Raw genomic sequence first — 13,508 nt, forward strand, 5'->3', positions numbered from 1 at the left:
GAATTATTGATATGAACTTGATATGAACAAAAGAATATATATCAAAAGAAATACATTAAATTACATTAATAGAAAAGAAATTGGATATAAATTTCACTAGATCTTTTTTTATATAGTTTACTTTTTTGAAAAGTAAACTGTATTGGTAATTCAAAACTAATTAATAGCTGAATATTCTAATCACTAATATTTAAGTATATATATTATATGAAAATATAATAAAAAAATTAGATAAAAAGAAATAGAAATTATGAAAACAATCTAAAGAATCTATTTAAACAATGTTATATTCCATTTTCTTTTAATCTTATTGTTTTATTTTAATCTTAAAATGATAAGACATTTAATTTAAATGAATATATATATATATATATATATATATATATATATATATATATATGTATATATTTGTATGTATTATACTATATATATTATATAGTATAATATTTTTTATATTATTTTTTATACTATTTTATTATATTGTTGTAACTTTATTACTTGTAGATATAAAAATTTTGATAAGTTTTTACGATAGGAAACCATCGTGTTATTATTGATTAGTATATTTAATAATGTTGTTTTTATCACTAACAATATCAATTATAATCATAATAAATTGATAATTTAATTGATTATTTCAATTCATATAGAGACACATATGCGTATGAAAATACATGTACATATATAATATGATGTAATGAATGAATAAAAATTGATCAATTGATACGAGTAATTCTGATGTCATACATACAACCTTGAAATTTAACAATTATGGGCATATTGCGAATAAAAAATTTTATAATTTAACAATTTTCTAATCAATTATTAGAACTTTAATATAAAATAATATATAGAATCTTTTTCATGAACAACTTAATTTTAAAATTTTTCCAAATTAAAAATGATAAAATCAATAATGATCAAATTTAAAAAGAATAAAAATATTTAACTTTATTTAACAAATATTATTTTTATATATTTAATAAATTTTAAAAATAAAATAATTAATTATAATTTAATATAATTGCGTTTTTATTAAAAATTTTATTGCGTTATTCCATTACTTTTTTAAACATTCACAGTCATTATTTTAAAAAAATAATTTTTTGTATTTTTCGAAAAACTAATTTTTTTGTCACTTTAGGATATAATTTATTATAGGTATATGTTATAGTATATATATTTTATTAATAATTAAGATAATAGAGTAATAAAATCAATGATGTTAAGAGATTAATTATTGACCTTGCATAGATTTATTATTAAATTACAGACTTATGCAAAAAGCATATAATCATGAACTTTCATGCATAAAAAATGTATGAGAAAGATAAGAAAGAAATCTTAAAAATAACTCTGAAATCCTGTTAATAAATTGTAATTCTAACTTATTAATTAAAAATTTATAAAATCGAAATTGAACTAAAGTTAAATTTAAATGCATTAATTTTCGAAAAAAATAAATTGGGGTTCTGTATTACCATTCTTTTTTCTATAGATGTGCTCGGAAAATTTTTCTAATGAGCAATAATATATAAGAGATATCAATATATTAATCAATATTATCAATATATGTCAATATATTATCAGTGTATGTAATATTAAGTACTAACAATAATTATTAACAATAATTAGATATTAATTAATTACATATAATATTAAATATTATAGTAATTAAATAAAAGTAATTAAAAATATAAAAGCAATTATTAATATATTTTATAATTATTGTAGTATGAATAACATAGTTAAAATTACAAGCATTTTTGTATATTTGATAGTATTAATTAATTAATATTGTTTATAAATAAAAATTAATTTATGCGTCAGAATTCTTTACGTCATACATAATATTATCAGTATATAGGCATTTAACTGATTTCTTTTCGCATTTTTTGACAAACAAATGCTTCATTCATTATTTTTAAAAATTTTTAAAATTAAAATTAAAATTATCTTGTTTCTTTCTTAATGTTATTTTACTCCGAAACATTTTTAACATTTTAAATATTGAAAGTCACTTTCAAAATTTAATTTATCGTTGCGACAATTTTTGATAAAACTCAAAATATATACCATTATATCTAATGTTCGATTAGCAATTCAAGGATGCAAAATTGCAGTTTGATGCCACATATAATCAACATTCATTGTTCATTATTATCATCGACGTTATACAATGGTATAAAAATTTATTGATAAATAAAATTATAACGAAATAAATATTCTATATAAGCACAATAAATATATATGTATTAAAATTACAAATATGCATTTTATTATATTCAAAAAGTATAAAATAAAAAATATATTTTTAGAATTCTGTAATTACTAAATATATTTTTATTCAAATTTTATTGCGTTATTCCATTACTTTTTTAAACATTCACAGTCATTATTTTAAAAAAATAATTTTTTGTATTTTTCGAAAAACTAATTTTTTTGTCACTTTAGGATATACATTATTATATGTTATAGTATATATATTTTATTAGTAATTAAGATAATAGAGTAATAAAATCAGTGATGTTAAGAGATTAATTATTGACCTTGCATAGATTTATTTTCCGGTATTCTTAACTTCCTGAAAGTATGCTTGTGTTAGTGCTATTCACGTTGAATGAGAATTAGTGTGACTTCTTAGTGTGCGGTCGATGTTCCTTGTATTTTTTTTCCGCTCTGTTGTATTAGGATTTTAATATTGCACGTTCACGAGTCATTGCTCGCGTTGAAGGTTTTTTCGGCGAGAAGAAGAAATCGATTATGCTTTGTTCCGTGTATTGAAAACTAATAACTTTTAATTGAAATATATAATTATATTGATAGAAATATTTAATTCAATTCGAATTGTGATAGTTATTTGTTTGAAATATTTTGAAGAAATTGATATGCTTTGAATCTGAAATATAATTGTTTAGAAAAAAAAATAAGATAATTTAGATTTATAAATTCAAATACTATCAGATTATTTTTAGATATTGATAGATATTGACCAATATTAAATTTTTTGATCTCAGATATATAAATATTATATGTATACCATTATATATTGATCTTTTTAAACAGACAAAAAAAAAATATCTGAAAATTTTTAGAATAAAAAATGTTATTAATTTTTTTTATATTCTTAATAAATAGAATAATAACAGATTTAACAAATTTTTTTTTTAAGATGAAGAAAGATATTGAAATAATTTCATTTTATGTTAAATATTCGAAATAATTTTAGATTTCTAAATATTTTTTAAATCTTTTACAATTCTAAAAAGAAGTATGTACTTATATTAGTTTTTCTTTTAAAATTATAAAATATCTGAAAGAATATAAAAAGGATATATAAAAAAATTATATGTATATAAAATCTTAAAAGTTAATGATAACGAAATACTATTTATATTGTAGAAAAAAAAATAGATTTCTTTTTTAAGTAAAGATTAATAAAGATATCTATATATTTTCATCAAATTGTATTACCGATCATTCAATTTTTATTTAAATTCCTATGCAAATAAGAAAAAGAAAAGCCTTGTTATTGATGGTCTGTGTCCCTATTCCGTGAACAACTAACAATTTCAATTTATCCGTCAAGCATGGAAGGTCGTGATTACTTTCTGGGGCGCGTATGTTCATGACGCGGTGTGCATTAATAATTAAGTTTGAGAAACGTTAAATAAAGACGATAGTGTGGAATAATCTTGTTTGTCTTGGTTTCAGCTTTTTCCACGGCCGCCGAGGATGTGGGAGATGGAATTCAAGGGCACGATAATGACACCGGTAAGTAAAGTTAATGAGTTCAAGTTATTTTACATAAATTCAATTCGTGTTACATAAGAAATACATTCAAGTATCTCGCATAGAATATCGTACTTTCATCTCATTTATATCGTCTTAGCTACCTCGAATCAAGGTCAGTTTACTACTTCTAACCGCACACGCTATTCTACGTAATACATATATGGAATTAGGAAGTTCTATACTTCCACTTTGCCAATTTATCTCTTTACACTAATCTTTATTTTTTAATAATACAATCGTAAATAATTAATATGTTTAAACTCGTAATATTAATTTGAAAATTGTAGAATAGTGAATCTATATGTGTATATTCACATTTATGTACATTGTATGTATATTAAAACAAAGAAAAGTTGAAATTTAATTTTTAAGCTAATTGATTTGAAATCGTTTCAATTTTTTTTTCACTTTTATATATATATATATATATATATAATTCAATACATATATTTCATATCAGAAAAAAGTTAAAAAGCTTAACCTATAAGAGTCGATATACGTACGATTCAATGCTATTCAGTGGACCAAAAAAAATAATGTAATATTAGAAGGTTAATTAAGTAATTGAAATTATTTATTTTCATTTATAATTTATATAATGAAATTTAGTTTATAATTTGACTTATAGAATCAATCATATTTTTTCTTATGAATTTGAATCGAAAATTAATTAAAAAAATATTTTAATATTTCTATGATATAATTTAAAAATAATTTTATAAATTTCGATTTAGAACTATATTATCATTAATTATTTTTTATTATAACATTCGCTGTAAAATAAGACTAGATGTTTTCTATATGTTTTCTATTATTAAAATCGCAATCGCCATTGAATTTTTTTTTTTATTAACTAGATAATGTACACCTGCTAGACGTAACCTAGACCTAGCCTACACTGTTAAAGTATATCTCGCTTAGTCATAGTTAACCTAGAACCGACTAATCTATCAGTTCGGAAAAAACCTAGCTTCTCACGAGTGATCTCACATGTATTACAATCATTACAATTGTTTATATTACAATTTATAATCTATTCAGGTACTTATATCATAAAATAGCCATAATTGGCCAGAGATTCTAATTGAAAAAATAAAATTTAAAAGGACAATCGTTACAAAAGATTTAAATGATAAATCTACTAATAGAAAACACTTTAAAATCTTTATTAAAAGATTTCTTTTGCGACAATCTTTTGCGCTTTAAATACGCTGTTCCGATTGAAGAATTCATTTATCTCTTCGAATTGACAGATACGTTATTGTTTCACGTCCAACCAAACGATCGATATTTCTCGTTTTAATCCATCCTCTGTTACGTTTTCTAAAGAATTTCATATAAATCTTATCTACAACGTCCAATTTAGTGATCTCATTTTGATTTCAAATCATGGACTTTAGATGTGATATATCTTTTTTATGTTTGTAGGAAAAGTTAATCGATAATAAAAAATTCTTTTTTATCTCATTCTCCTCTGAATTGATAATTTACGACATGTCGGAAGAGATTGTGGTCATTATTTTTTTTTTTTGTGTGTATTACTTTGACTATATCTTTCAGATATTTCTTACACGTCATTCCAATCGTTTCGATTGGGAATTCGTGAAGGGCTATATACTTACTTTTAAGCGGTTACACTTACCATACTTATTCGGTCCAGGGTCGACTAGTCCAGTTCCACGGAGTGAATGGTGATTAATACTTATTGGTGTATTTATTCTCTAGAGTTTTCGATTAATGCATTCGATTGACTAAACTTGTAAGATTGTCATTTAGATCACGGTCATACGGTGAATTTAAGAATAATTAACGGATGAGTTTTTATTTTCTATGTACATTTATACATATACGTGTCTTATAGGGATATAGTTATATTATATATTATATTATATATTATTAATATTATATATTATATAATATAACTATATAATAACTATATAGTATAACTATATATAATATATATAATATATATAATATAACTATATAATATAACTATATATAATATATAATATATTATGGTATATATATATAATATATTATGGTATATGCGATTATAATAATCAAATGCTAATATTGCTGATACCCGAATGAATATATGCTTGTTATGAAATGCATACAGATTGAATAGTTTGACCTTTATTTTCCTACTCGATCCGATATATATATATAGCCGTTTGAACGATTAATATCGATTATACGAATAATTAACAATTACCTTCTTATGGTGGGAATATATTATTCGTTTATCTATATTTATATTTATATTCTCATAAAATTTCCCATGGAATATTTATTATAAAAAAATAAGGATAGGTCATCCATAATTATATGTATAATTATTATGTATACTTTTTAAAATACTGTAATGCATGTACATATACCTTAACTGTTTCAGGACCAAATTTTTTTGGAGTCAAGGCAAAATTTTTTTTTATCAATTATTAATGATAGAAACATTCTTTGTAATGTAAAATCATAACATATTGAAATCTGTTTCATCAAAAAAAATATACATACATGTATATGCATGAAAGGATTAAAAAATTTCACTAGTTCTTTGGGAATAATTTTATCATTTTATCATGTTACATTATTTATATAATAAAAAATATATATATATTATATATATATAATTATATATATATATTTTATATATATATATAAAATTTTTAATTACTTATAAATTTTTAATAAAATTTTAAATTTTTTTAAAATAAATTACTGAAAATGTAATAAATTAATATGGATAATTAATTTATAGTTATTTTAGAAATTGTAATAGTTATAATTTAATATAATTTTTAGAAAGTATACTAAAAATATTTATACTAAATATAATAAATTAAAAGAAAAAATAAAATATTAAAAAAAAAATTTTATTTTAATCGATTGAAATGTTTATTATTAATATCAATCTTATCATTCTTTTTTATACATCATTTATATGATAATCCAAAATTTATACTGAGATTTATGGAAAAAAAAATTAAATGTCTTTATGAAAAAAAATAAATAATATGAAATATATACGTTGTGTCTGTAAGAATATAGTTGTTATATTATTATGGTATATATATAAATAATATTATATATACACATGATAATATTTTTTTAACGGGATAATTAAATAACAAATATATTATTAGTAACAAATTTGCGATAAATTAAAAAAATAAGAAATAATTACTATTTATTACTATTTCATTCTGAAAACATTTGAATCTTCTTTGATTTATTTTCCATCTTTTTATAATCATTTCTTGTAATCATTGGGATTTTTCTTTTATCATTTTTTTTTCATACATAAATATTAATTAAAAATGATTCAATTAATTTGACTAAATACTTAAATCAAAGTGGATTATTATTTACTAACGCAAAATAACATGACGCGAATATCTATTCATTTGTATTAATTTATTATTAATTTTTTTTTTAAATTTATTTAAAAAAAATATTTTATTGTAATATTTTTTTTGTAATATTTTAATTGTAATTTTATTAATAGGATGTAATCATTAATTAATCATTAATTAATACAATCAGAATTAATAATAAATTTTTTGTTGTTATTGTATTATTTTTTATATTATTTGATATAATTGTTTTTAATTCTGCAATAAAAAAAATCTTATATTATAATATTACTTTTGTAAATGCATTTTTTTAATTTATAATTATTATTATTCTTAGATCAATATCATAGTTATGTTTTTATGTTTAAATCAATTAAAATTTTTTTTACATTTTATCTTTTTATGTTTAAATTGGTTTAAATAAATTTTTAAAGTCACAAATGGTTAATGTATTCATTTTTTTATATGTGTTTTTATTTTTTTTTGTATGTATGTGTTTTTTTTTTGTATGAATCATAAAATGATAAAATTATTAAGAAAATTAACTATAGACTTTTTTTACGTGTAATGATATTTCGAATTTTATATTATCAAGATTGCTTGCTTTAAAATAATTCTGTGAAATTCGATATTTGTTTTGTGTAAGTAAAATATATAAAATTAAAAAAGTATATATTTTATATCTATATATGCATATATTATTTATATATTTTTTTTGTAATTTTATATTTTTATCATTACATATAAAAATTAATTTATTATTTTATTTATTTAAATTTTAATAATAATAAGGAATCTTTTAATGTTAAAAAAAATAAATAAAAAAATAATATTTAATATAAATAATATAAATAAATAATATTAAAAAAATTTAATAATAAATAATACATACATATATATATAATATATTAATACTAAAAATCATAATAATCGGCATAATAATCTTTTATTATCTGATATAAATATCAATGAAATATTGTTTCATAATACCATTGTAAAATGTTTTAATTTGCCAGCGCATGAAAGTAAATTTATATAATAATAAAATGCTCAATAAAATGTAACTATAATAAAATAATAAAAATATCATATAATAAAAGTTTTTTCAAAAATATTATTCTTATCTATATAAATTATTTAAAAATAAAAAATTATTTTTGTTTAACATAAAAAGTAGAAATTATTGTTCAAAAAATTATCAAAATTATTTGTCAAAAAAACTTTTTTATTTCTTTTTTATATAAATATAAATATTTATAAATATTTATAAATATTATAAATATTTTTGAAATTCATAAAAAATATATTTCTTATATTGCCATTATTTTTTTCATAGCCATTTGTTCTAATATTCTGTTCTAATGTTCTAATATTGAAAATACATAATTCAAAAATAATCCGTATATAAAGCACTCAACAATATGCTTATATATTATGATTCTCGATAATGTGTACTAATAACATTTGCAAATAACCATGTATGCTAAAAGTACATATTTGAAGGTCGATAAGTAAAATATCCAAAAATAGATATTTCAAGATTATTGTTTTGTATAATAATGATACAGGTTAAAAAATATTTTCTTACTGAAGAAATATGTTTTAATAAGTTTAAAAAAAAACTGTTTTTATAAAAAATCTATATTTTATAATATTTATCATTTTATTAAAGTTTCATAAGTCATATAGTTAGGTTAGGAAAAAATAATAATACATATTTTTTTGTTTTTTTCTTTTCATCATTTAATTTTTTATTAATTCATATACACGGAAAAAAGGAACCTATTCTTAGAATATCTCAAATGAAAATTATCTAAATACATTCCTTATTTAAAAAATATTTTTTACAAATATTTTTATATCTTTTCAATTTTTTAAAATCATCAGATTTATTTTATCAGATAAGTATTTTTTTTTATTATATTTTATAATAATTAAAAAAATATATTTGTTAGTTCAATCATAATCTTTAAATGATTCTGAATATCAAAATGGGTATAAATTTAGAGATAATTATTATGTATTTATTATTTGTACTATATTATTATATTACAATAATACAAGAATAAATATTATTATTAATATAAGCAAAAATCAATTTTTAATACTACGTAAAAATTTCATTTTTTGGTATTCGAAACTTAATTTTTTTTAATATATGATAAAAATATATAATAAAAAAAATATGATAATTTTGAAGAATTCAAAAAAAGTTAATCTTATAATCTTATAAAAATATATAATATTATAATATTTATAATATTCTTCTTTTGAAATTATTTAAATTTGCTTTGAACATTTTTTATATCATTGAAAATAAAAGATTTTTAAGTGACTCCCTTTTAAACATTCTATATATTAACAACATCAACATATATTAACTTTTTTAACTTCTAAAGAATTTAAAAGCCATTGTATGTTAAGACAATGAATACAATATATCAATATACTTTGATAATTGCAAGATTACGTATTTTTTTACTGTTTATAGAAAGCGAAAAAAAAACTAGTAAATCTAAATGCTTTTAATATTAAATTAATTTTGCAACTACTTTTAAAAATGAAAAACGTAATGTGAAAAATGTGCACATAGAAGAATATCAATAAGAATAGATAGGTGAAGTATTTCGTAGAAAAATACAAATAAATTTTATTATTGTCAATAAATTATTTTTATTATAGCTTGTACAATTGGATTATTACTATTAGTGATATTTTATAGTTACGAATATGTAATACAAATAAATTTTGTACATAATAAGTTTAGTATTAAAATAAATAAAATTTTACAAGTTAAATTTTGCAAATTATAAATTATCTATTTCGCATAGATTTGTAAAACTGTAAAATTATAATAAATTATAACTCGTCAATTTATCATAAATTGTGCAAGAAAAGTTGATATATGTAATAGTTAAAATATCAAAAAAATGTAAATTTATTGACTTTAGATTAAATTTATTAATTTTTAAAAATTTAAATCAATTTATATAAAAAAATAATTTATTCTTAAAAAGAATATGAAAATTTTTACATCAAAATATTTTTTTTTATTATTTACAAGTATATTTATTATTATTTACAAGTATAAAATGATATAATTCATGAACATAAAAACACTCTATAACCATCTAGCGGTGAACATCTGAAACTAATAAAATTAGTTAATTAATAAAAAATAATTAATAATTAATAAAAAATAATTAATAAATAAATTAGTTAAAAAAATGAAAAAATTTTAATTTTTTGATTTCCAATTTAAACTTTTTGCCTTTTGATAACTCAAATTAAATATTTATAAAATAATTTGAGATAAATTTTATTCAACTATTTTTTCGTTAGACAGATGGCAAATTAAAATTGTACAATTTAATTGTATATAACTATTAAGCGAATATTTATCTAAACTAGTTTCAAATTATTTTTAAAGATTTAAACTTTAATTAACGTTTATAAAAAATAAAAAATTCAACTATACTTGAATTATATGATTATGTCACCTGTCAATTAGTTTATTTATCTATCGATAATGATTCAATATTAAGCGATTTAATAATTCAATTGTTGAATAATATAAAAATGATTATTAAGATAAATTTAATCATATATAAGTGTAAAATTGACGTAATATACATTTATTGTTCCACGTTTCGAGAAAAAGTGTAAAATTTCTTTATCAATTTATTATCATTCTCAATATTCTCAATATCGATTCAGCATAAATATTTATTCTGAAATTTTTTGAAAAAAATATTTTTTAAGGTTAAATATTATTTAAAATTTATTTTATAATTTATTAAATTTTAAAATGAATCAAAAATTAAAATAAAAAATAAGTAATTTAATTTTTAAAATTTTTAATAAAGTAATTTTTAATAAATTATTAATATCATTGTACTTAAACTCATTTTATAACAAAAAATTTCAAAAATTGGTTTATTATAATAATATTTGGTTTATTGCTTATATATAATATATAATATATAATATATAAAAGTTACGAATTAATTAGATTATTTTTTAATTTAATACATAATACAATAAATTTTGTTAATAATATGTAATAAATATATGAATATGAATGTATAAAAAAATTTACATTAATTATATAATACATAAAATAAAAAAAAAAATACCAACAACACACGGTGTTCCCAAGCGGTCACCCATCCAAGTACTAACCATGCCCAACGTAGCTTGACTTTGGTGATCGGACGAGAACCAGTATGCCCTACGTGGTATGGTCGTTGGCGTAAAGAAAGATTCTGTTATCTATATACTAGTATCAAAAAATAAATATAAAGTAATAAAATAAAAATATATATTAATAAAATTAATATTTAAATATGGTTTGAATAAAAAATAAAATTTATCTAAATATTCTTTTTAAAGTGCAAAATCTTTTGATAATCATACGAATTATTTATACTAATGATTATAATTTTTATTAATATTCACGATACATTCTTACATTCTTTGTAATGTTTATTACATAGTATCTCAATTAGCATTTATATTCCATTACATTAAAAATTTATGACCATAATGATGATAAGTATAACTTAACTCAACGAATATTATTATTTAATGATAAAAGAAAATGTAAAATTGACATCATTAAAAGTATTTTGTGTGAACAAATATATTATACATATATTTTTATATTTATATTTATATTATTATATTTTATATTATACATATATTTTTTATATATAATATAAAAAAAAATATATAAATATAAAAAAAATATATAAAAAATATATATATACAATATAATATATTGATTTGATATAATTAATATTAATTATTTATATATTTTTTTAGATATAATAAATTATATTATAGAAGATATAGAATAAAAATTACAAAATAAAACAAATTATATATATATATATAAAACTACACTATAAAAAAATTATGCATATTTAATTACAAATAATCTAACAGTATCAACAATTATTTGTCTTTTTTTATTTTAAAATGATCTATTACTTTTTTTTACACAATATGCAATTATTAATTCTATTATAAATAATTTTTCTAAATTGTATAACAATAAATTGTATAAAAATTTTTTTTCTTCTAATGTAATAATGAATAAATTGCTTTCTTCTTCGTTGAGAAGATTTCTCCATTCTCAAGAATGACTTCTTGCTCGCATTCATACATTTACTTAAGTAAATATATGATAATATCTCTTTTGGAAACATTAATAGGAAGAATTGTTGCATATCTTCCTCATCAGTTGATGAACTTTCTCCATATTTAAAAGCGGACAGTTCAATATTTTCTCTCATGATCGATAAATATTTTCCTTCGTAATTTCACTGCATGTTTCATTAATCATGTCGATATAGTCTCTAATATTATAATCAGCAGAAAATTCTACGATTTCTGGATACTAAACTCAAAAAAATAAATATGTTTAAAATTAATAAATAATATTATAAATAAAATATACAATAATGTATCTGATGAATTTATTGAAACAATTTTGTATATTTTATTATGACACTGTATATACAAGAAAGAAAATTACTATGAATTCTTTATTTCTCTCTTATAAGAACATAATATAAATTGGTTCCGAATTTTCTCTCCAAAATATTCTTTAGATTAAAAAATTGTATAAAATTATTAGCAAATTACCAGACATTTATTTCGTCTGTATCCGCTAAATATAAATCTTCTGCAATATAAAGTTGAAGTATATACAAATTTATAATAGCTAATAATCATAAACTCTAAATCATTCCATAAAATTAGATAAAATTTACTTTCTTCGGTTCATAAAGTAATAAAACTTTATTCAGTTGTCATTCAAATATACCAAAGTATATAGTACCAAAAATCTTTGATTTACAAAAAGGTAAGTTTTCATTCAGTAAAAATATTTTTCAGAATTCAATATTTAAATTGAATATAAATTATTTTTGATTTCAAATCCTTTATATTTTGAAGTCGGATTAGAAATATTATTATTATTTTCTTTTATTATCTTTTCTATTTCTTTATTTATTTCAAGAGATTAAGAATTTCAGATATAATCCTTTGACTTAAATTTAATCTCAATCTCAAAATACAAGATATATATATTTGTATAAAGATAAACAAATATAGAATTCTATATTTTTTTTTTTCTAATTTTATTCATAATGAATTTAATTTTAATTTCAATCATTAATAATACTATTAATTCATTTTTTAATCGATAATATTGCACATAATATAAGAATATTATATTTTTTTATTAATTTTTTTATTTTTGTCGTATATTACTGATTATATTTTTATTTTTATTTATTATTTTTTCTTATATATTTATTTTTTCTTATAAATAAAAATTGTAACAATATA

At 18.3% G+C, this 13,508-nt stretch overlaps 1 protein-coding gene and 1 non-coding gene across 7 annotated transcripts in view; one reads left to right on the forward strand and one right to left on the reverse strand.

Annotated features, from left to right (window-relative positions):
* The window catches only part of LOC122714459, a 76,323-nt gene that overhangs the window by 23,654 nt on the left and 39,161 nt on the right, over positions 1–13,508 (forward strand). For all 6 annotated transcript variants that reach the window (XM_043935796.1, XM_043935797.1, XM_043935798.1 and 3 more), the window contains exon 2: positions 3,715–3,774. In XM_043935796.1, coding sequence (XP_043791731.1) covers positions 3,715–3,774 — 60 coding nt within the window. The remainder of the gene's footprint in view (positions 1–3,714; positions 3,775–13,508) is intronic.
* Positions 11,285–11,403, reverse strand: LOC122714548. The gene has a single exon (XR_006346674.1). It is a non-coding gene; the product is annotated as a 5S ribosomal RNA (ribosomal RNA).

This window comes from Apis laboriosa, unplaced genomic scaffold (genome assembly GCF_014066325.1).
Source record: "Apis laboriosa isolate Shangri-la unplaced genomic scaffold, ASM1406632v1 scaffold30_cov140, whole genome shotgun sequence".
Classification (NCBI taxonomy): domain Eukaryota; kingdom Metazoa; phylum Arthropoda; class Insecta; order Hymenoptera; family Apidae; genus Apis; species Apis laboriosa.